This window comes from Gymnoscopelus microlampas (genome assembly GCF_963454915.1).
Source record: "Gymnoscopelus microlampas genome assembly, chromosome: 10".
NCBI classification, from domain to species: Eukaryota; Metazoa; Chordata; class Actinopteri; order Myctophiformes; family Myctophidae; genus Gymnoscopelus; species Gymnoscopelus microlampas.
Genome location: NC_139947.1, coordinates 29957515 through 29980957, shown reverse-complemented (window position 1 = coordinate 29980957; position 23443 = coordinate 29957515). Strand labels below are relative to the sequence as shown.

At 41.0% G+C, this 23443-nt stretch overlaps 1 protein-coding gene across 1 annotated transcript in view; it reads left to right on the top strand.

The window, feature by feature from the left end:
- The window catches only part of espn (espin), a gene marked incomplete at its 5' end in the record, with an annotated part of 58582 nt that extends 35745 nt beyond the window's left edge, over positions 1 to 22837 (top strand). The window contains 9 exons of the mRNA XM_084070057.1: positions 7756 to 7892; positions 9187 to 9615; positions 11330 to 12756; positions 12855 to 12949; positions 13140 to 13292; positions 15018 to 15025; positions 19042 to 19121; positions 19255 to 19266; positions 20182 to 22837. Coding sequence (XP_083926183.1) covers positions 7756 to 7892; positions 9187 to 9615; positions 11330 to 12756; positions 12855 to 12949; positions 13140 to 13292; positions 15018 to 15025; positions 19042 to 19121; positions 19255 to 19266; positions 20182 to 20329 — 2489 coding nt within the window. The 3' untranslated portion in view covers positions 20330 to 22837. The remainder of the gene's footprint in view (positions 1 to 7755; positions 7893 to 9186; positions 9616 to 11329; positions 12757 to 12854; positions 12950 to 13139; positions 13293 to 15017; positions 15026 to 19041; positions 19122 to 19254; positions 19267 to 20181) is intronic.
- Between the last annotated feature and the right edge of the window lie 606 nt (positions 22838 to 23443).

The following is a 23443-nucleotide window of genomic DNA, read 5'->3' as shown; positions in this document are numbered from 1 at the left end:
TGTATAGGACGCACCTGTTGCCTTATGATAGAGAGGTGATAAAACACTAAACAACAACAACAAAACAGGGGTATACGCAGCTAATTTCCTGGTTGATGTAACAGTAGTAACCCGGCAATAAACGGTCAGTACTCATAAAACAGCTGATGGTCATGATCATGATTTACAACTCAAATAGCTATTGAGGATTGCTAGACACGCCAGGTGCTTCATTGAAAGCAGTGCAGTAATAATTTAGCCAACAGCAATTCAACAACAAAGAAGTGCATGATTACACTTCCTCATTAAGCATCTCTATCCTAAAGGAAGAATACTATATTGGATTTGTATATTCTTTAGTGCAGTTCCTAACAGATGCAGGGTTTTGACTGCTTCAAGCTTTGGATCCTAAAGGTTTTGTGGTGCGAATGTGGCCTCATCATGAAGGGCTATTTGTCAAATGTTCTCCACCTGTCACAGCTCAGCCACCACCCTACTATGTACAGTAACTGCTCTTTCAGTCCACACCCTTACCCCAAACAGAATGAGGTTCATACACAGTTACTTTGCATGCACTCTCATTACACACACACACATTAACCTTGTATATGCAGACAAACGTATTATTAAAATGTATACGCACAAAGGGTGTACAAATGTCAAAATTATACTTTCTCCGTATTCCAAACACATCTAGAGATTGATTTGGGAAGTCAAGCGGTTCTGTTGCTCTGAAAAGAAGATTTGCCAGGGAAAAACGGGTAGGCTATAACATTGTAATAATACTGTAGATTTATATATTTAGTAATGTGTGTAATATTGCGCATCTGTATGTAATCCCATTATTATTGTGATGGGCAAATGGGCGATATTGGCATCTATTGGAAATATTTTAGACAAAGACAATTTAGACACAAAAAAATACAAATGTACTGTATATTGACCATGGAAATACAAACAAATACAAAACACCTTGTGTAGTTTAAAATATAAACTGTGAGCAAAGTGCATGTTGTACTACTTTTTAACTCTTAAGTTAAGTAGCTGTGATAAGCACTGAGGATATTTATAGTACTGTCACTGTTCAGTGTCTGGTACAACCGGCTGTGTGTGTGTGTGTGTGTGTGTGTGTGTGTGTGTGTGTGTGTGTGTGTGTGTGTGTGTGTGTGTGTGTGTGTGTGTGTGTGTGTGTGTGTGTGTGTGTGTGTGTGTGTTTCTGGTGGGGGGTCGTCGATCATTAGGCTATTAGCCTCCCTCGCTGACTGAGAACTCTCTTGTGTTAATCTGCTGATTGTGGGGCAAGAGGTTGAGAGGAGGAGGCGGGGTGAGCGGAGGAGGCGGGGTGAGAAGAGGAGGCGGGTTGAGATGAGGTGCAAAAGGAGGGGATGAGCCGTGCGTGTGTGTGTGTGTGTGTGCGTGTGCGTGTGTGCGTGCGTGCGTGCGTGCGTGCGTGCGTGCGTGCGTGCGTGCGTGCGTGCGTGCGTGCGTGCGTGCGTGCGTGCGTGCGTGCGTGCGTGCGTCAGACGCACTTGCATGAGTGTCAGATTAATGAGCGACAAAAGCAGGGAAGTGTGTGTGTGTGTGTAAGGTTACAGAAAAGACAGGGATTGGAGGATGAACGTGTGTGCCTTAAAGGGACTACACCATGCATTAATTTAAAAATATATATATTTAATATCATATTGTTTATGTCCTTCAAACGTTTTTCAAAGGTTTGAGCCTAAATCAAGCCTCAGATATACTCATTCCAACTAACTTCTCTCTGGCTTATAAAGCACTTTCACCTGCAATACCACATTGTCCTTATTTGGCACGTGGCGCTGTTGAGCCAGTTTGTATGCATGTTATCTCCTGGTTCTGTGTGGAAAAAGTAAAAAAAAAAAACGCATGTCGCATGTGACGTCACAGGCGGGGGCAAATCAGTTGGCCTGTTTTGAGACCAATTTATATAAAACCCCAGATATGCTGTGAAAGCCTGAGTGACCAAAAACAGACACAAAAGAAGGAAAAGTTCAAAGTCATGGTGTAGCTCCTTTGATACATCCATCCATGCTTGCATGTGTGTCTCAGGTATGTATACTGCATGGCTTTCAACTACTATGCGTTGTGTGTGTGTGTGTGTGTGTGTGTGTGTGTGTGTGTGTGTGTGTGTGTGTGTGTGTGTGTGTGTGTGTGTGTGTGTGTGTGTGTGTGTGTGTGTGTGTGTGTGTGTGTGTGTGTGTGTGTGTGTGTGTGTGTGTGTGTGTGTGTGCGCGCGCACGCGCGCGTGCGTGCGTGTGCGCAGGCGTGCACAGTGCGTGTTTGAATGAGTTAATTCCACCCGGCTAGCCAATTGTCCACTGTCACTACCACTTACCAGTGATTCCTTTAGACTTCCCCCAACTGTGCTAATGGAAAGCTGTTCTATGCTCTCTATGTCTTCACTAGAGTCCCAGCCGGGCAGGACACGCACAGCTAGAAAGACACACAGAGGGGGGAATAGAGAGAGAGAAAGAGAGAGAGAGAGAGTGTGTGTGTGTGTGAGTGTGAGTGTGTGTGGTGGGAGGGGGGGGCTGGCGGGCAGTGGGGCTTTTTCCGACTACTGCACACCACTGTGGTCCCCTGATGGTGAACGTTTGTTCGGGAGCCTCTTTTTGTCCTTCTGAATTCACCACGTAGAAAATGAGCCACCGATAGCAGGAGACTGAGGCAGTTTTGTCCACCGGAGTTTTACAGCGTATTAAAGCAGGTGAGGTAGCCTCTGGCACATTGGTTTGTTGGGAATACACCTGTGCGAAGCTTTGTTGACAAATTGAGCTTCTACTTTGTGCAGTAGTACTTTACATAGTTGCCGTTTGGAATTCCTTTCAAATGTCAGTATTTGAAATTATGAGATTATTGGATTACGTTTTGTATTTTGGTGTTAAATATTGATAGAGAAATGTCTTCCCGTGTAAGATTCTTTCTGAGTGTATTCATATTTAAAGAATCCAATGCTAATTTCATTCAAGAGTGTAATATGACCAATGGGTTCCTCTGTTGTTTTGAAACATGTTACCTTTGTAATAGAACACATTTGGTGCATACTGATACACCAGTGAGCAATGTGTCCCAGGCGGTTCAAGTGTGGAGGGCCAAGCAAGGACCCTACCTGTTGGTTTTTGGTACCCAATTGCTACTCCCTGTACGTTACTATTTCTTATTCTTAGTTGTATCTCTTTTTGTCCAATATTTTATACTGTGGTAATACCATGACAACTGAATTTACCTCATGCGATTAATCTGTCTGTCTGTCTGTCTGTCTGTCTACTGTAATGCATGCAAAAATCTTATGAATGTTGGTGCCATGTGTTTGATGCATCCCTAAATGGAGGCTCTTGTATGATTTTGGCAACCCTATACACAAAGTGCCTTTGTTATGGCATTAACAAAAGAGCCACAGTGGAAATCAGCCTGATTCTAAAGATTTATTCTGTAAGCAGATTAGGAACGGTGGTTGATATTAAATACAGATTTTACATCAGGTTTGGTGCTAAAAGCTGGGCATGGTTTGGTTACATGTATCTATTGTGAGTTTTGGAAGAATTGTGCCCTTTGTTTGGGGTCACTGTTGTGTATTAATTTAGAGTTGGCACTCGACCTTATTGTTTATCCAATACATTGCAACTGTTGTTTCAATAGTTCATTTATGATACGGTCACCGGTCAGTTTAACCACACTGTTTGGTACAGGGCTGAGCAGGGACAATTAGAGGGGCAGGTGCTCAAAGTTCAAAGGGGGCACATGGAGCAAAATTTTAAAATATCTTACACCAACATAATCTACATCGTAACTTGTGTAATTATACTTACTTTGGCTACAGATGGTGAAGTTTCCAGGTCTGGTTTTGTGCCAGGTGATTCATTTAAATAGGTGTTATCATAATTTGATGAAGGTGACTCATAATTTGGCAAAGGCTGTTTGATATTCCATGTTTTTAGATACTTCTAGGCCTAATATTTCTGTCCAATATAAATAAGGCTGTCTATAGTGTTAAGACTAGTGTGATGGCCCCGGGACTGTGGAGGACGCACTGAAACTCCATGTGTTTGGGGGGAGTGTATGCATCGACCCGTCGGCTTCACGGATTGGTGAAGCTTCAAGTCACGTTTGTGCCGCTTAGCCAATATAAATCCTGATTGGCCAACCCAAACCGTATGCTTAACTGATTGGCCGAACTTCGCATCACATCTGGGCCTCGCTGCCAATGTCAGCGTGTGCAATGGAACAGAAAGTACGGAAGCGAACAAAAGCTGCGGCGCAAAGCAAAATGCAATGTGCATGGAGCTAACGGGTATAACGAACATTTCAGATAACAGGGGTATTGCACAATGCGTGGGGCGTGTATTCCCGACTTGCATCGTTCCCGACTTGGGTCCCTAAGGGTCTAATATTCATAATAAAGAAACAGAAAGATTATATATTATACATTCAAATTTAAAAAAGAAATACATAATAATACATAACATAATTTATCTTAGATATCAGTATGTAGCTACAGCTAGGAGTCATCACGTCGATTTGAAATGGGGGGAAACATTTAGTCTCTGTACAAAGCTAATTGTACAAATTCAGAGGTATAGTTTGTTTAGTTAGTAAATTTAAAAGCTACAAGCTATGGAATTGGGAGGGAGTGTCTCCCCAGTGATTGCAGCTGCAAAGTATAATGGAGGTTGAGGGCAAGTGATATCACTGCATCAAGTGAAACTACCTTAAGTAAGTGAAACTGACTGATGGCATCCAGCTCATTTCATTTATAGCAATATTATCATTTCCCTAATACTCTTCTTTATAAGACTTACTGGTGTTGGGCAGGCCTGCAGATTTGTTTTTAAATATTTTTGGACAAAGGGCACTTTGGAAATCAAGGGCAAAAGGGTAGATGCTCCAGCCCCCTCATCCCCCCTGCATGTGACTGATTTGATACAACCCGCAGCAGTCCAGTTTGTTCTGTAATTTTGGTTACTTTATTTGTTAACCATATAAACCCTAAATACTTCGTTGACTGGGGTACCCCAGGGGTCTGTGCTTGCCCCGTCCCTCTACCAAATCTCTGTTGAAAACTGTAGTTCTACAAGTTCACAACAGGGTGAACACAAGTGTGAGCTTGTAGATGTACTATTTTCACTGAATGTTAACCTATTTTCGTAGAATGTTCACCTATTATGACATGACCAGAACCGTGCAATAGGGTTCATGATGTGGTTAAAGTGGCATACAATGTCAGGTTGCTATGTCTTACAGGTCAATTCAGAGCTCCAGCTTTTAATACTATAATTGAATACGTTGGCTGTCGCTGTCGAGGGCTTCTGGTGAATTCTGACTTGACTGTAATTGCCTGTGCTACCACCCAGTGCATCTGGTTCCTGATTCTAGTCCTACCATTGTACGCAAACGTCATTCACTTGGTATGGCTTAACTTGGCATTTTGGCTTCTCAAAATATAATGGCGGTAACTGTGGCTGATCTGGTTCTCAGGACGATGCATGCATTGACATCTCAATGACATGTCAATGTCAAAAGATTATAACACCTGCAGCCCAAGCTGGTTTGACAAACTACTACTCTAAACAGGATTTTCCTAATTAAGCTGCAACCTAAATATATAAAATGTAATTAAGTACAGTTATGTGGACGATTTATGGATCAGCACATAACACTATGCCTTTGTCAGGTAGTGTCAGGTAGTTTTACAATAGTTATCTTTTTAAAATTGGCTACTAAAAAATGTACCATCTCATATCGCTCCTGTGTCTTATTTGTATTAGCTGTAGTGGGTAAATGCAGACACACTCTTTGTATACATTTCAGCGTAGCTCCACATCTTGTTGGCAGCTTCAATAAAATAAATACAGAACTTTTTCATGTCAAGGACCCCCATGTATTTGGCCGCGGACCCCCATCAAAATATTTTGTTCCAGGGACCCCCAGAAGCAAAGATTTGAGTTAAAAATGTTCGCTTTAAAAATATATATATTCAGAAGATTTGCACACATTTTCACGATTTTTCAAAAATAGCAGATCTACAAGCTCATAGCGCGGCACTCGGTGCCGCGCTATGAGCTTGTATATCTGCTATTTTTGAATAGCCCAAAGTGTAAAATAATGCTTTTTAGCTCAAATCTAAAAATGACACAGTTCCAGGTCATAATGGGTTAAATGGATTGTTTTGCATTCGTAGGGTTCTCTGCAAAAAACATACATCCGTTACAGAAAAAAGGTATGGCCAATGTAGAATTCTGTGACAGCCAAGAAAGGCCCAAATTAGATTGTTTTAATGGAGTCAGCAGGATAGATTGTGCGTTGAGAGACTTTCCCCTACAGCCTTGATCTCATTAGCCAACCCGTGCCTCGTTGGTCAAGACATTGAACTCTTACCTGCTCCATCAGACACCAATCACACTCATCCAATGTCACTTTGACTATGCATGCACCTCATGGTCCCATAGCACCACTAAGGCATTAAAAACAAGGCTTCAGAGTCAGACATCCCAGAACAAACTGGTCAGGTTACTACTTGGCCTCACACCTAGAACTCACCTAACCCCTGCTCATTATGCTAGGGTGGGATGGCTCAGGGTAGAGAGCACAGAGTACAGCGGCAGTGGCTCAGGGGTAGAGTGGCCGGGTAGAGTGAACTGGAAAACCGCAAGGTTCCCAGTTCGATCCCGGGCTGGGGCGCTCCCCTAGAGTTAGTGTCGATATGTCCTTGAGCAAGACGCTGAACCCCTAATTGCTCCCGATGAGCAGGTTGGTGCCTTGCATGGTTTCCTCCGCCATCGGTGTATGAATGTGTGTGTGAATGGGTTAATGGCACAATCAATGTAAAGCGCTTTGGATAAAAGCGCTATATAAATGCACTATTTACCATTTACAGCAACTTGCAATGGGCCTGGTCTTCAAGATACGCAATACTACAGAGACACGACATGTACCTGTCAAACTACTTCAATAACATTAAAGACACACACACAAGCACAACACCAGAGGGAGCTCCACTGGTCTTGTTCAACCCAGATTCGGGACAAACAAGGGGTTAAATGTGTTCTACTGCTATGCCACCAAAATGTGGAATGCCCGGTCATCAAAAAGTCGGACTCTTTATACCCTCCCTCAAAACCGCTATAAAAGAGCACCTATCTGCAACGTGTAACTGGTCCCTGTAAAAAGTCTAAGCTGAACACTAGAAATGAACCCCCCCATCTCCCAACTGTTTACTGTGCATATTTAAAAAATATGTATATTACTACAAGTATAGATGATGTTTTCCACATTATTGAATATTATTGTTTGTCTTTAAATGTCTCAATGAATTGAATGCACAAGATCACAATGGAAATACGTCCTCAGGGCTTGTTGTGTTATCCTTTTAGCACCATCAATCAATCAATCATTCAATGGCTTCCTGGGTGCCTTGGCCCGATGACATGTGTATGGTGTCCTACAGGGCTGGGCGAAGAAATAAATATGCATGGCAATTGAAGTGCCATGCATATTTGATTAATAAAAATAATAGCAATTTAATCCTTTACAGATTTCTCTCCTCACTGACCCCCCCAACCCCCACTGTCCATGAACCCTCCCAGCATTGTTGCCTCCCGCACAAGATGAAATATTTAACACTGAAACACCACCCTTCTCTCCCTCTCTTCTCTCTCTCTTGCCCTCTCTCTCTGTGTCCCTCTGTCCGCCTCTCTTCTCTCTCTCTCTCTCTATCCACCCTGATCTCACTTTTCCTATCTATCCTTTTGTCTGCAGGCACAAAATCTTTCAATATGATGTCCCCCACTGGCGACAACTCGGAGCTGCTGGCAGAGATCAAAGCCGGGAAGAGCCTGAAGCCTACGCCTCACACTAAAGGCTACACCACTGTTTACTCCAACAGCGGGCCCAATGTATGTATACCACCCACTGCCACTGCTTGCCATACTTATAACTATAGACATACAACAGTACAGCCATCATATGTACGCAAGTGTCTTTACGTAGTAGTTTATGTAATGGACTGTGTTATTCAGTGGTAATTTGAGAAAGTCCAGTTTGACATTCGCACTGGGTCATGGTCATGGATGGAGTGTCACTCTAGCCCCTTTCCCACTGGCACGTAAAGCTGTTAATCCCTTGGTAATGTTCCATGTTGGCGTTGTGTGGGAACAGGCGCTAGTGTCGATTGCCGTTTTATTTTGCTCTGTCTGTCTCCTCACTCTCGACCATATATCATTTACATAACAATTCCTCCGCAGCTGGAGTGGGAATGAAAGGGTCAGATTTCTGTAGCGTATGATTTTTTTGTTCTATGAACAAAACGACTACCCAAATACAACGTTGGTGTAACTATATAAATAAATATTATACATAGATGATCAATTACAAAGCATTTAGAGTATGGAGGATTTCCCAAATACATATTTTATTATTCCCATATGGCTATATATATATATATATATATATATATATATATATATATATATATATATATATATATAAAACATATGTCATTATGGCTTCGAGGCCAACAAGCAACGTTCCATGACCTCAGTCAATTAAAAACATCCATGACAATGTCACCATTTTAGAGAAAATGAGTCGGATGAATCAACATGCCACTTGATTGTCAACTATATATGCTACTGAATGCACTGTCTGTCAGAGGCTAATTGACAGCTTGGCCGACTGGTGGAAAAGAACTAACATGAGTCATTGCCCTCCATAGTCAGTCATAGATGTTGCTGGCCTCCACAGAGTCTTTCGTAACCCTGCCTCAGCACCAAATGACAAAATGCTGGATTTACATGAGTTAAAATGAAATGTGTCGGTGCTGCCTGCCCTTCTAGTGGTGGAAAAATACACTGACCGCAGTGACAGAAAATCCAGTATTGAAGCCTTTTCCCTCATGACATACAGAGGCATGAGGGAGGATGCACAGTAAAGCACCCAATAACAATCACTCTGACAAAACACAGACTGACTCTTAGAAAAACAACACACATCTGCAGATATAGAAACAAATGAAAGAACAGGGAGACAGCTTAAAAAGCACAGATTTTGGAGATATTTAACCAGCTTTGTATTTATTCATAAGGAAAGACAGTAAAGATGAGACTAACGAACCTGACACTACAGTATGTAGCATATCGGTTTGACACAACCTCTCCTCTCCCACCCCTTCACATCTTTGTTCCTCTCCAGGGAAGCACCACATCTCCACCTCAGACCCGCCCAGCTACCCCACCGGCCAAGCTCTCATCTCCACCATCCTCCAACATCGCTGTCACCTCACCGCCCGCCACACCAAGTCCCGCCCCCAGCCCCAGCCCTGCACGAAGTCCTGCTCCCAGCCCTGTCCTCAATGCCCCCAGTCCTGTGGGCTCCAGCGGCTCGGGCAAGACTATGTCGAACTCCACGAGCTGTGACAAGCTGGCCTCCAGCGCCGTGGTCAATGGAAATAGCACCAGTGTCAGCACATCAGGGCCAGGACGAAAGACGAGCCTCACCGCTGTGGAAGCTCTTGTGCCCACTCATGACGAACAGGGCAAAGCCATCCCTGAGTGGAAGAGGCAAGTGATGGTGCGCAAGCTTCAGGCGAGGATGCAAGAGGAAGAAGACCACAAGCGCAAGGTCAGTGTGATGGTTGTGTAGTGCGTGTGGACTTCTAAGTCCTGAGTGTTAAATTAACGCTCAGGATTTAACAATGTGTGAGGTGTTTTGCAGTGTTTCAGTTATCCCTCCTGTGCCTCTGTAAATTGGACTTACCCTAAAATGGGACACATTTTTATTTAAAAGCATTGACATCACAGAGGATGCAGGAGTTGCAGTGTGCAGTTATGTGGTTCACTTTGAGTATTAATGCATGTCTACATAATGCATGTCCAAATATTTATTTTTTGATTGAGCTTTTGCTGTCATCAGCTATTGAAATTATATTATATGTGGTGACAGGGTGGCCTAGGGGTTAGAAAGACCGTCCCATAATCAAAAGGATGTGGGTTTGATCATGTGAAGGGCATTATGTCCATCAATAGCCATGTGTCCTGTCAAATTGAACCTCTGGTGATACAGGGTGAGAGTGTCAGCTAAATGCCTAACTGTTAGTTGCACATAGAACACAAGGTCACTAACATCCACAAGCACTAAGTAGACATTAGTGTCAAATATTCTGCCTTAGTATTTTGCTTTCATTCAGTTAAATGTCTAAGCCTGTCTGGTGCTAATAGAACAGTAGACAATGAACTTCATGAGTTTGTTTTAGAACAGAGCTACAGTAATTCTACTTATCAGTTTCTTTTACAAAGTGTAGCCATGATATGTATAATTGTGCATTTAGTCAATTTGACTTGTCTTGATAATTTGAACTGAGGCAATTAACAGTAAATCTCCTAAAATATTAGAGGTATAATATAAGCAGCACACACAGTTTCTCATACATTCACTACAGTTACCTACACAGATTAGTTTATTTTCCCACAAATAATCCAAATAGTGATTCTCTTAAAAAATTATGATTGATCTCATGAAGTAGCATCCATTTGCGCAAGAATTCTCTTCTATGCATGTTTTCTTTTCTTTCATATTTTCATAGCCTGTGCCTGGCTAGGGACCCTGTGAAGTGCAGTGAATTGGACACTTGGCTACAATGCCCATCACAGCATTGGCACACTTGGCTAACAGTCTCACAGTGTTGACCAGTGTTTGGTGATGGACAATGCAGCTCTAAGTTGTTACATGCTGGTTCAGTGGTGTGATGCCCGGCCTATTCACACTACAGGTCAATCATTATTTGATACTACCCTGTATTTGAGTAGCACTTTATTTAGAAAACTCACAAGTCTTGCAAGATGAAATGTCCATGTGGTGTCCGTTCCAATGCTATCTCTTTCAAAGAGAATTTCCTTGCAAACTTTTTACCACTCATGGAAAGTAACCTAGAAATGTAACTTGCCTCTACCTTTTTGTCAAAATGTTAGAGGCAAATCAGATAGGATTAACGAGCTAGGACAGCAGATGTACTGTGTCTGCAATGTAAAAATGTAGACATACTGTAAATCAGTAATACTATGATTCAGAGGCTGCTTGATCATTTAAAATATTATGATATGATTTCCACCTAACGTTTGAGAAGGACAAAGCCCTCTTTACCTTTGAGTCTGAACTCATGTAAGGGGCATTATGTGTATAATCAGGCAGTGCCATTGCACCACTAAATCCATGTAAATCCTGTGTGCTGAGGAAGATTTGCACTGAAGCGTGTGTGTTCACACCAGGAACCCCCGGCTGAAGGAACCCCCCCTTCCTTCCCCTCTTGTTTTTTGGTCTCCCTTGACCTCTGATTTAGTTTGCGGCCAGTGGGCACTACCAGCCATATGAATGGCACTACTCCCACGCCCACAATGCCATCTTGGGCCCATTTGGGGAGCTGATGACAGAAGCCGACCTCATCCGCATCGAGAAGCAAATCGAGAACATTCAGGTTATGCACAAGGTCACTGCGGTGGAGAAGGAGCTGGCGGAACTAGAGCGAGAGCTTCATCAACTCTTACCCGCTCTCAACCATGAGAACTTCTCTGTCCACCCAAAGCAAGTACATGGCCAGGCTGAAGACCTGCCAGCCTGGTGCAGCAGGATTTCCACCTTGCTCAAGAACATGGCCATTCTCCTCGCCACCCTCGGAGGCAAGCCAAAAGACATCTTGGATCTGATAAACAATGGATTCTCTCAGGGAGAAGAAAAGAACCATCCAGGACAATCAAGCCCAGCAGGATCAGGTGCCACTGGCTTTAAAGGACGATCGCAGTCCTTCTCCAGGGAAGAGGTGGAGATGGAGATAAAGCAGTGTGGAGTTTCTGTGAAGAACCTCAAGGCCAACTATGAAATCCAGAATCAGTCACAAGCTCCAAATGACCAAGCAAACAGGGTGTACAAACGCAAAAGGTCGCTGCCTGTGGTCAGTGAGTCAACCAACCATCATCCTGATCCGATTCTCAAGAACGAGAATACTAATGGACATTTGCCTCCAGTGGAGGAATCAGTCTTGCCTCTTGTCGAGGAACCTATAATCACTGCATCCCATGCTCCTAAGACATATGTGTCCTCCGGGGTAATAGCTCCGACTAACATGGAACAGTTCAACCAGGTTCTGTCATCAGACCCCGTTCTAAGTGAGAATCAGCTGACTAGAACATTGGAGGTACAAACAGATCTAAGCTATGTCCAAGAATGCATTGAAATGAGGAAGGAGAGGATTGTTTTCCTGTTTCTTGAACACTGGCGGAAGTACACCCTCTCTGATTCTTACAGGCCCAAACATAGCGGCAGGAGAGGGAATTATCTAGATGTTAGGGAGGATGATTACAATCAATTCAGTGCACAGATAGGTGGGACGCAGAGTGAGGACCACAAGCTCCTCCTCTTCATGAAGTCAGAGCAGGTCGTGGGGAACCTTCTTGGCCACTGGAGGACAATCATGAGCCAAGTGCCCACACGCCAGATCCGCAGGCTCAGCCGTGCGCAGATGATCTACTGGCCCGAGCACTTCTTGCCACACATCAACGAAGTGCCTGTCAGCTACGAGAGCTTGACTCTTGACCTCTTCATGCTTGGCTACTTCCAGCTTCTGGAAATGAGCATGACCCGTAAAGAGCGCAAGTTCCGTCACCTCCTATGTTATGAGATGTTTGACCGCCTCGGCAGCCAAACGTGGGAGGTCATTCGACAGTTCTACAAAGAGGTCATGGAGGAGATTGAGAAAGGGAAGCGAGACTGGTCAGATGGCTTTGAAGACATAAAGCTTAAGTACTTTGGAAACTCCCCTGATGGGGGAGGTATGATGACTGCTTCTCTACATTCTGTTTCTCCTGAAGTGCCCATTATGCAAGAACCGCCACCACCTCCGCCACCAACACATCCCCCACCTCCTCCGCCATCTACAGCTCCACCTGCCCCACCTGCACCAGAGGTTTCCCAATCAGTGCAACCTATTGATGCACAGAGTAGCGTAAAACCCACAACTCATGACACCGCTAAGAAGGTGGAGAAGACTCAAAAAGATGTAAAATTTGCTGATCAAATAGCAGTAAAGGAACCTGTCCATTCTGATGTGACAAGTGAAGTGCAGAACTGTTATCTTCCTCATACGTCTACAACAGAAACAGCACAGCATACTGTGTCAGCTGTGCAAAAGGAGAATTCAGAGCGGTCCCCAGAAAAGGATGTTCCTCCCGTTACTGATAAACCTCCACCCAGAGAGGAGCCGAATGAAGACTCCATCAAAGTCATCTATGAGCTGAAAGAGTTCAGCAGTGAGGAGATCATCAGATATATTGAGCGAAGCTTCACTTTCTGGAAAGAGAAGGAAAAGGAGCTTTTCGATATTTGACAATTGAGTGAACACGCCATGTGAAAAAACACCAAATGCCCAAATAGCTTGGAAAGAGCAGAGAGTGAAGCCATGAAAGGCAGGCTCATCGATGCCACAAGGGGATAGGTTGGAAGAGAAACCTAATCTGGCGTGTTAGCGTCAAGGCTTCATGTAACAGTAAGGGACTTAAAGTAAAGCAAATAGGATCCACTTAGGTGTGGGGTGACTGCTAGTGCTTCCCATTCACATACTGTATACAGTACAGCATGTAATAATGGATGGAGAATGCAATCTAAATGTCAGGTGACATGTTAAATTGCTGCAACCATCAATTGTTTGATTGTGTATGGAACAAAATATTTTTGATTTTTGCCACAACACTGCTTTTAATAGAATTATGTTTTTAGTAAACAATTTGCCATAACGTGCTGATCATGTTTGATATGTTCAGAATATGTTTTAATGAAATGGAGAGAGAACTTGAAAATATTTAAAACTACATTTAATGGTGAAATCTAAGACCATGGAAATGTTAGTTTTGGGTGACCTCAGTGACTCAGAATTTGACTCAGAAAGGCATGGCTTTCATCAAAATGTCCTATTCCAGAGACAGAAAAGCTAATAAAATGATATAATAGATAATATACCTGATGACTTAATACACTTGAACCTTTTCTTCTCAGTAGCCAGTCAGTTGAGAAAGAGTTAATACTTCAAGGGCTGTTTGTTGCATGAAAGTAGGTCTTCAGTGTTGAGTTCGCTAGAGTCTAAGATTACTCAAAGGCTTATATGCTGTCCTTAGTCCCAGGTCTGTGACCTTAGATTCATGTAGATACAATGTGTGCCTTTCAGTATAGATTAACAAGATTATTGAATGTAAACATACTGTATGTTCCTTCGAAAAAGATAGGATTTTGTAACAGCATTCTTTCATTAGAAATTGAGAACGTGCTGTCTTGACATACAAAATATTGGATTATACCAAAATGAAGCATTTTATGAGTCCTCTTTTTATGAGACAAGGATTAAAGCTAATGTCTGTATTACAAACTACAGTGTATATATACATACTGTATAAATATACAGTATATACAGTATATATACTGTACATCACATTTTTTGTTACTTTGTATTATTATGTTATAATTTGATATAGATGTTAGTAAGAATGTATCAAAGTGTCCTTTTTTGAATTTGTGTTGCTTATTTTCCTGGTTTTTAAATTGTTTGTTAGAAATAAAGCTTGTGAATGTTTTCATGATATGTTTTCACTTATTCTAACCTTAATTAACTAAAACAACGAGTCATGTTATGGCTGTTTGCTCTTTACGGACACCACCATGTTCAACACAACACCTTACAATAAGCTGAACAGCAGTCAGACTTCATCACTAAACATTCCTCCATTTTGTTTAGATTGCGAAACCACAGTTACACAGATACACTAGCAAGTCAGTGAGCGTGAAACATTACAACTCTTTGATGTGTAATCCTACACTGTGAAAGTCATACGTGTGCAGAGCCATCGTACTCTCATTTTGACTTCATTCCAACCTTAAGATTACAGTCAAATAACCCTCTTAAGTACTACCAACTGTCATTCTACACAGAGCTTACATGAGCTATAAGCAGGTTCTGGTGACTCTTGATCTACTCTGTGGTCCAGAATTGGAGGCAATTACATGGTAACCATACAGAGATACATTACAGTACACATAAATGTGAATGCTGGAGTTAGAGTCGAAATTGACTACATTAGCCATACAGTGTAGAGGGTGCAGTCTATTAAAGTACAAACAATGTCTTAATTAATTGATACAGCTCTCAGCATTTTTTTTCTTTTTGATTTGTTTCACAGCACTTAGAGGTTCAGCCCACGCCCCATTGATAAAATAAAACATTAATATGAATAAAAACAGCCTACGTAATGGCGGAGCAAAAGTACCGAGTGAGCAAATATCCAATGAGTTGTGCCAAATATTTATTTTTAAGGCAGGAACAAGAAAACCACAGATTCAACTACAGTATAGCGGCAAGATACCAATGCACAAAACTATGAAGAAATTGTCTTATATGATTGTTCTATATCACAAACAACTAATTTAGTATATCTGTTAACATCTCAAATAAAGTGGTTTTGAGGTCATACTAAAGCCTATATTCTTCTGTAGACCCAGGTAGCCCAGAGGTCTAGGGCTTTTACTTGACAAGTAATTGTCATACAATTAATTGTGATTAACGATTTAATTGTGGCTTTTAGGCCTTGTAAACAAAAGTTGCACGGGGAAAATATGACAAAAACTTAGATACACAAAGAAATGACTGACAATGACCCACACCAATAATCTAAATAAAAAATGTATTATGGCCAAAATACACAGAGGAAAAAATGTGTTAGAGTGGAATTAGCCGATCTGAGGACCACAAGCTAGATTGGGGCGGCAGTGGCTCAGGGGTAGAGTGGCCGGGTAGAGCGAACTGGAAAACCGCAAGGTTCCCAGTTCGATCCCGGGCTGGGGCGCTGCCCTAGAGTTAGTGTCAAAGTGTCCTTGAGCAAGACGCTGAACCCCTAATTGCTCCCGATGAGCAGGTTGGTGCCTTGCATGGTTTCCTCCGCCATCGGTGTATGAATGTGTGTGAATGGGTTAATGGCACAATCAATGTAAAGCGCTTAGGATAGAAGCGCTATATAAATGCACCATTTACCATTTACAAGATCGCGTTGTGAGCTTGTAGATCTGCTATTTCCACTATTTTTGAGAATGTTTCAAAATGTATGCACCTTTCTCAACATGGAAACAATTATGACGATTAGGCAAAATAACGGCGATTATGTCAAATAATTGCTATTCGGCGATTATGTAATAATTGTGACAGGACTTCAGAGGTCCCCTACACCAAAATCTCTTAGCTGAAAATAGCTGATCTACAAGATCACAGTGCGCCACAACCAGGCGGCAAGGATCCGGTTTTGAAAATGAAGCCAATAGGAATCGCTGCAATTCTCATGAATGGCCCAGAGCATACATGGGCAACCGGTGCCCCGGGGGCCACATGCAGCCCCCACCTTCACTTAATGCGGCCCGCAGGTTAATATCAGAACACTGATATATTATTGATTTCAGCTGTTTTACAATTCCAAACATTCAAACCTGACCTGCTTTAATTACTTCAGTCTATATTAGTAGCTTAAAGTCTTTTTTATGTCCGATGTATTTGTATTTAAGTTCCAGCATTCCAATTCAAAAATAGCAAGAATAGCAGACATACAAGCTCAAAACGCTTTTTACACTTGATTTTATTAACTTAGTAAACATTGTCATAACTACTTTGCTTTCAATCGCTAGTTTAAAGTCTTTTCAATTATCATGATATGCGTTTTGTAAATTATGGTCCCATTCATTCTAAAATTGGTGATAAAGTAGGGTATGGCTCTAATGAAGACCCACCCTCGCTGCCTGTCCACCCAATAGCATTCCTTTCCGGTTGCTTTTCGAGACTGGAAATTCCAAGATGGTGGATTTGAATTTGCTGAAATAGTTACCCTCAAAACGGGTCTGTAGAAACCAATGGTGACCAACATAAAACATATCAAGGAATGTCTTTAACAGTTAAGCCTGATTTATACCTTGTCATACAGCAGTGAAAGAGCTTAGTTTCCATACTATTATGGGGTATGAATTAAGCAATAGTTGCACACATTGTCACATTGCTGCCTAGTTTCAATAAATGGTCTTAGTGTATGTGTGATGGGCCCTACACTACATCATACCCAGCCATGGGTACCTCAATTATGAGGGGAGGGACAGATGGAAATCCTTGGCTTGTACCCAAATGTTATTTAACTGGTGTGTGAACAGGAATGGTGAGGCAACCCCATTGCTATGTCGCACACATCTGACCAAAGCAACTGAAACAATTGACCATTTAAAGAAATCCATCCATCAGTGTTTTTCTTTTCTTTCTTTTTTTCCTTTTTTTTTTTTTTACATTCTGTAATTCCCAAGGGAATCATTAAAAATGCAATGTGCAGCAGCTAGCTTACCTGGATACTGTTGGCAAAGTGAAATGGCGAAAAAGATGCAAAGGGGTAATGTATATCTAGTTGGTGGAAGATGAGAAATGCAAGATGGCTCTCTCTCTCTCTCTCTCTCTCTCTCTCTCTCTCTCTCTCTCTCTCTCTCTCTCTCTCTCTCTCTCTCTCTCTCTCTCTCTCTCTCTCTCTCTCTCTCTCTCTCTCTCTCTCTCTCTCTCTCTCTCTCTCTCTCTCTCTCTCTCTCTCTCTCTCTCTCTCTCTCTCTCTCTCTCTCTCTCTCTCTCTCTCTCTCTCTCTCTCTCTCTCTCTCTCTCATTCCACCTATAATTACATCCTGAAAAAGAGAAAACGATCCAGTTACAGTGCAGTACTCTGTGTGTGTGTGTGTGTGTGTGTGTGTGTGTGTGTGTGTGTGGTGTGTGTGTGTGTGTGTGTGTGTGTGTGTGTGTGTGTGGGGGGGGGGGGGTTAGAGTTAGACTGTCATGTGTTGCTAAATGGCATTATGTCATTTTGATGAATGGCAGAGAACAGTCTACTACTGTGACCTGTGTTTGCTGTAAATGTATAATGCCCTGTACCTGTAGAGTGTGTCTTTAAAGTTTTCCATTAGGTCTATAGTCATTTGTAAAAATGACTATAGGGGCCAAGGCAGGGGTTCTGAATGCAACTTATGTTAACTTAAAGGACAGCACCAGCATCATCGGCTTCGGTCATATATTGTTTTCCCATTCCCGTTTTTCCCATTAATTCCTTTCTTTCACAGTTTGCTAAAAACCTGCACACACAGTAAAATCCTCATTATCAGTTTAACTTTGAGTATAGAAATTGACCCTTAATGGTACATTTTTACACTCTCAGAATTAAACTAACTGTGAGGATTTAGCTAGTTTGTTGATTGATTGATTGATTGATTGATTGAATACTGTATTAACATTTTGCAAAGACAAGCACGGGGAAGTACAGTTCAATACAAGGTCTAATGGGTTTCCAATGGGTTATTGTGAATGAGCAGGCAGAGGTTCAATGACTCAAGTAGACTTGAAGACACATGGCTGTTGATGGTCACACATTGGATGTAGCGAGGATCGAACCATTGTGTAAAGAATGCAGCCTCGTGGAACATAGACATTGTGAGCTGGTTGTGGTAGGGGGGACAGTCAATCAATCAAGTCAACAAATTTAAACAATTTGTTGGCTTTCCACTCTTTTTTGTGACTGTTTCAACGAGTGAATTCTTAAATCACTGATTTAAGAATTGCACTTTATACATACTTTGTTGGCAGGGGTACCCCATGGGTCTATGATGAGCCCCCTCCTTTTTTCTTTCTACGCCATATCTCTTCGCCAAAAACAGCCGATCTATAAGCTCACAACGTGTCGTATTAGGACACATAGTGAGCTTGTAGATCTGCTATTTTCAGAGAACGTTTGCCTATTTTTGCTTAAACTTTCGCCTATGACACATCCAGAGTAGGGACACTATACTGTAGAGTTCATGTGGTTATTTGAAATAATATGCAGATTCAAGGATGCTTTTTAAGTGACTAACAACAAGTGAGACAGAGGGGTTGGCATTGTGACAATGATTCTTTACTGACTGCAATGGGCTCCTGTCTGTCACATACATCTGCACCTGCTCTGCCCACTCTTCTAGGTTGAAGAGGAGGCAGCACGCCTGGCGTCGATGCCAGCCTGGAGGAGGGACATTATGAAGAAGAAGATGGATGAGGAGAGGTTTGTGACTAACTAAAGATAATTTGGTAGATAGATTGTTTATTGTTCCCAGAGAGGAAATTATTTATATTATTTATATTATTTTGGTGACCGAAATAATATTTTTTGTTTTCTTTTTTTCTTGGTTGGACAGGGAACAGAAAAGGTAAGAATTTATTTTTTATTTATTACTGTTTATTTTATGTTAAAAACTATAATGTTGACATTTTATTCTGTTAGGGCACAGTTAAAGGAGTAGTTAAACCAAAAATGTACTTATTTTCTATCAATTCTACATACCCCATGAAGTCTTGAATAGGAATGCGACAAAACAAATAAATCTCTATGAATTCAAGGCTTCATGGGGTGTGTAATTGATATAAAATAAGTAATTTTTTGGATGAACTACTCCCTTAACCCATTTAGACCGTCTAATTCCTGACCTAAGTTTTCTGAAAAACTTAATAAAAGAAATATGTTGTTATATACTGTACATAGCATCAACAACACCAAAAAGTGTTCCCGTCTTGAAAGGTATAGTTACAAATAGGGGTTCCCGCCCTAATGTAAACCAATAAATCACAAAATGACAAAAATATCTCAGTCGGTAGAGAATGGCACTATCACTTAAATACCATGGTTAATGCTTGGACTCCAGATAGGGCTACCCACATAAAATAATATATATATATATATATATATATTTATTATATATGTATATATATGAATATGGATATGTATACATAATATTGTATGCAACTAAATGGATAGATCAAATAGGGCTCGATTTGTTTGAACTGGGGCCGAAATGTGGACTCTGAACTAGAGACTAAGGGTTCCATCTGCTGGCCAGTAATTGTCACTTGCATCCCATGCACATGAATCAGTGCAATCAGATAACAACCATTAATGAAAGTAACTAGAACAGTAAGTGGATTTCAGAATAAATTATCCATTGTATTCACATCAAAGATTCTACACTCAAGAGTAAGCTATAGGGTAAATTAACTATGTAAAACATATGTGTGCACCATTGTAGGACTACTAACTCAATGACACGTCCTCTCATGGTTTTATTCAGAAAAGACGAGGAGCAGACCAAACTGGCCAAGGAGACGGAGGAGAAGACCGAACTGGATCGACTACGGACCCTGGGCTATGATGAGACCAAGCTAGCACCCTGGCAGCGGCAGATGATCCTGAAGAAAGGAGACATAGCCAAACCGTGAGGTCAACCTTCTCCCTCCAAACCACACCCACACCCTCCCTGTTCGACAGCCCTACACCTCCCATACCTCTTTCCCGTCACTGAACACCATCCACCTCTGTCCTTTGAACCAACCACCCTGTAACACATACTGGACCAGAGGGGAAGTGTTTCTCCTTTCTGAACCAGGTCTCTAGGGTTGCCACAAGAACATACTGGCTTTGGCTTTGACAGTTCAACTAGCCTGAAAAATAAACTGGTGCAACCAACAAGCTTCTCCTTCGAAGTCTCATCATCGATGGACGCAAGCAGAACCCCCCCCCCCCCCCCCCCCCCATTGACATTAGCGGTATCGCATTCAATGGACTATGTTAGCGAATTGAATAGATGTGTTCCATCCTTTTCTGTCCAAGACATTGGCTGAACCTGGATGTATCTGAATTATATGAAGGTGATCGTTAGTATCAGATATGGTAATGACACTGTTTGATTTATTGTAATTTTTAGAAGCTAATCAATTGGAAGCGTGTAGCATATGTACTGTTCTCGCATGCTTCTGGTATTATCAAAGTTGTCACTTTTGCCATTGGGAAAATGTAATTGCATTTGCATTATTTTCCCTCACCAGCCACAGTTACCCATATACAGAGAATGGAAGTCTAAATCTACAGCAATTATAGATACTGTAGCTTTTTATTCAAAGGTGGCATACTGGTTGACATCTTAAGCAACAGCTTACCACTTGAATCAACTAAAGCATACGGTATATAGACAACATCCCAATGTGCAGTGATAGAATTTACTTAGTAATGAGATTTTTGTACTAAGCTTATAGCAGACAATTCTAAATTGTTTCATGTTACTGCCAGAAATGTAAACCTTGTAAGAAAATAGATCCTGATACTGAATTATGAATTAATTTGTATATGTCTGGCCTATCTATTATCATTCTTTCAAGGTGCTGAACATATCAATATCTTATTTGAAATCCTGCACAGATCATGTAGTAATGCAACTTTAAATTGAGTCATTGTTTAATTACCAGTGGGCAAAACATTTCCACTGTTATAATTGCATATTTTTCTATGTATGTCCTAAATGTCCCAAATTATATTATATCATATTATTATGTCATTGCCATCGTGATTATTGTGAATGTTGTGAGCTTGCGTAACGGGTCTCATGGGTGTTGAGATCTATTCACTTGGGGCCCTGAGAATGAGAGAGGAATTACATAATACTATATGAACTCAATATGAACATGCAAGGTTTCTATTTTTAACATATAGTTGATTTTATTGAATAAAGCAAGTGTACAGAAAAACACCATCTAGTAGAGACTTCTCATCTGCACACTGAATACTGTAAAGGTATAGAAACGACATCCGTTTGGACTGTGTCCTACTTCGGGTCTTGTCCTACTAACCTAGGGGCTAAATGTTTGATGAGCAGATTTCCTTACGGACTGAAGAGAGTGAGTGAGTCTCTCACATATAAATGATGTCTGTGTGTATTTACAGTGGAGAGAATTCCAGAATGAGATATTCACTATGAGACAGACTACTGTACTTTTACAATATGTTGCTGTCCTGAAAACCATACACATTATGGGTTGTTGTTTAAGAAGTGCTTTATCTAAGACTTTTGCTTTACAAAATACTCAAAATCATCTTTGTCTTTGGGATATTGACTGAAAATAAGTTCAGGTGGACATGTATATTACAGATTGGATAAAACAGCATTTTAGAATGAAACCTGAGTATCAAACGGTCATTTTTGGGATTCATGAATATAACGGCTATATAAACTTAAACCACAATGAAAGAAAGTGTGTGCTGTATACCTAACTGTCCTTCAGTGGTAGAGCTTTGGAAAAGAAAATGTGTTTGTGACAAAACCCACATATGCACTAAGATAAAACAGCTACTTTTATGAACTGTTTTGCTGTGTGATTTCCCTCCAAATGCAGATTTTCAACAATGCCTTGGTTTCCAATACATTTTTTCATTTTCATCTATCTGCATGTAATTGCTGGGGACGTGTATGGACATTATTTTTCAGATGTTGCATAGAAATAAGGTGACACACATTAGGGTCTTTGTAGAGCATAAATGTCTATTATCCCTAGACTTATTGGACCTCAGGATTGTGCCGGATGTGTCTTTCTGAATGTGTATATAAATGCATGTTGGAAGATAATTGTCAAAATGTACAATTATTTGTTTACTTCATTTATGTTGGATGTACGTATATGTACAGTAGCCGTGGTGTACACATCCTACTGTCATCTTGAAAACGGCATGGCCCTTGTTGAGCAATCATTTGGAAATATTCTGATTCACTTTCATTGGATGCCATATTGATGCTTGAAATTGAGAACAATGTAAACATAATTTGCCATTTGATTTTCTATAAACTCTGTATATAGTAACCCTCAATACTTGACATTGTTTCAAAACATGTAACTGATTTCACCCTTGCTTAAATAGAATAAGAATGTTGGTTTATTAGCCTAATGTATAAAGCTATATTTTCAGGATGTCAAAGGTTAAATAAATAAATACATCTTTAATCATAAAACATGTTTGAACTGCTTTTAATTCGTACCTATACTCTACCACTAATCTACTACTATACTGCTGCATAATGTAAATGTACGGGGTATGATTATGAACCAAATTGCAGTGTGTCATTCTGGACACCAGAGGGCGTCATTGGGTTTTCAGGTAATTAAATGACAACGTCTGACAATCAGACAAGTCAGACAATTAATGTGACGTCACGTAAGAAACCCAGTCATGTTCATGCATTACTAGAAGTTGACGATATAACGATTTTAGGCCAAAGGTACAGCTTGGATACAATCCTACGTGTTTACGGCACCTGAGAGAAAACAATATAGGCCATGTACCAGTACCAGACATTTGAGACAAAACATAACAAAGAAAGAAAGACAAAGAAAGAGAGATATACTAGTCTACTATGCAAACAACTTCTCCACAGTGGTGCGGTGGAAGAAGTACTCACATTTGTTACTTAAGTACAAGTATCAATACTGCAATGTAGAAATACTCTGTTACAAGTAAAAGACTGGTAGCCTATTACATTTTTACTTGAGTAAAAGTATAAAAGTATT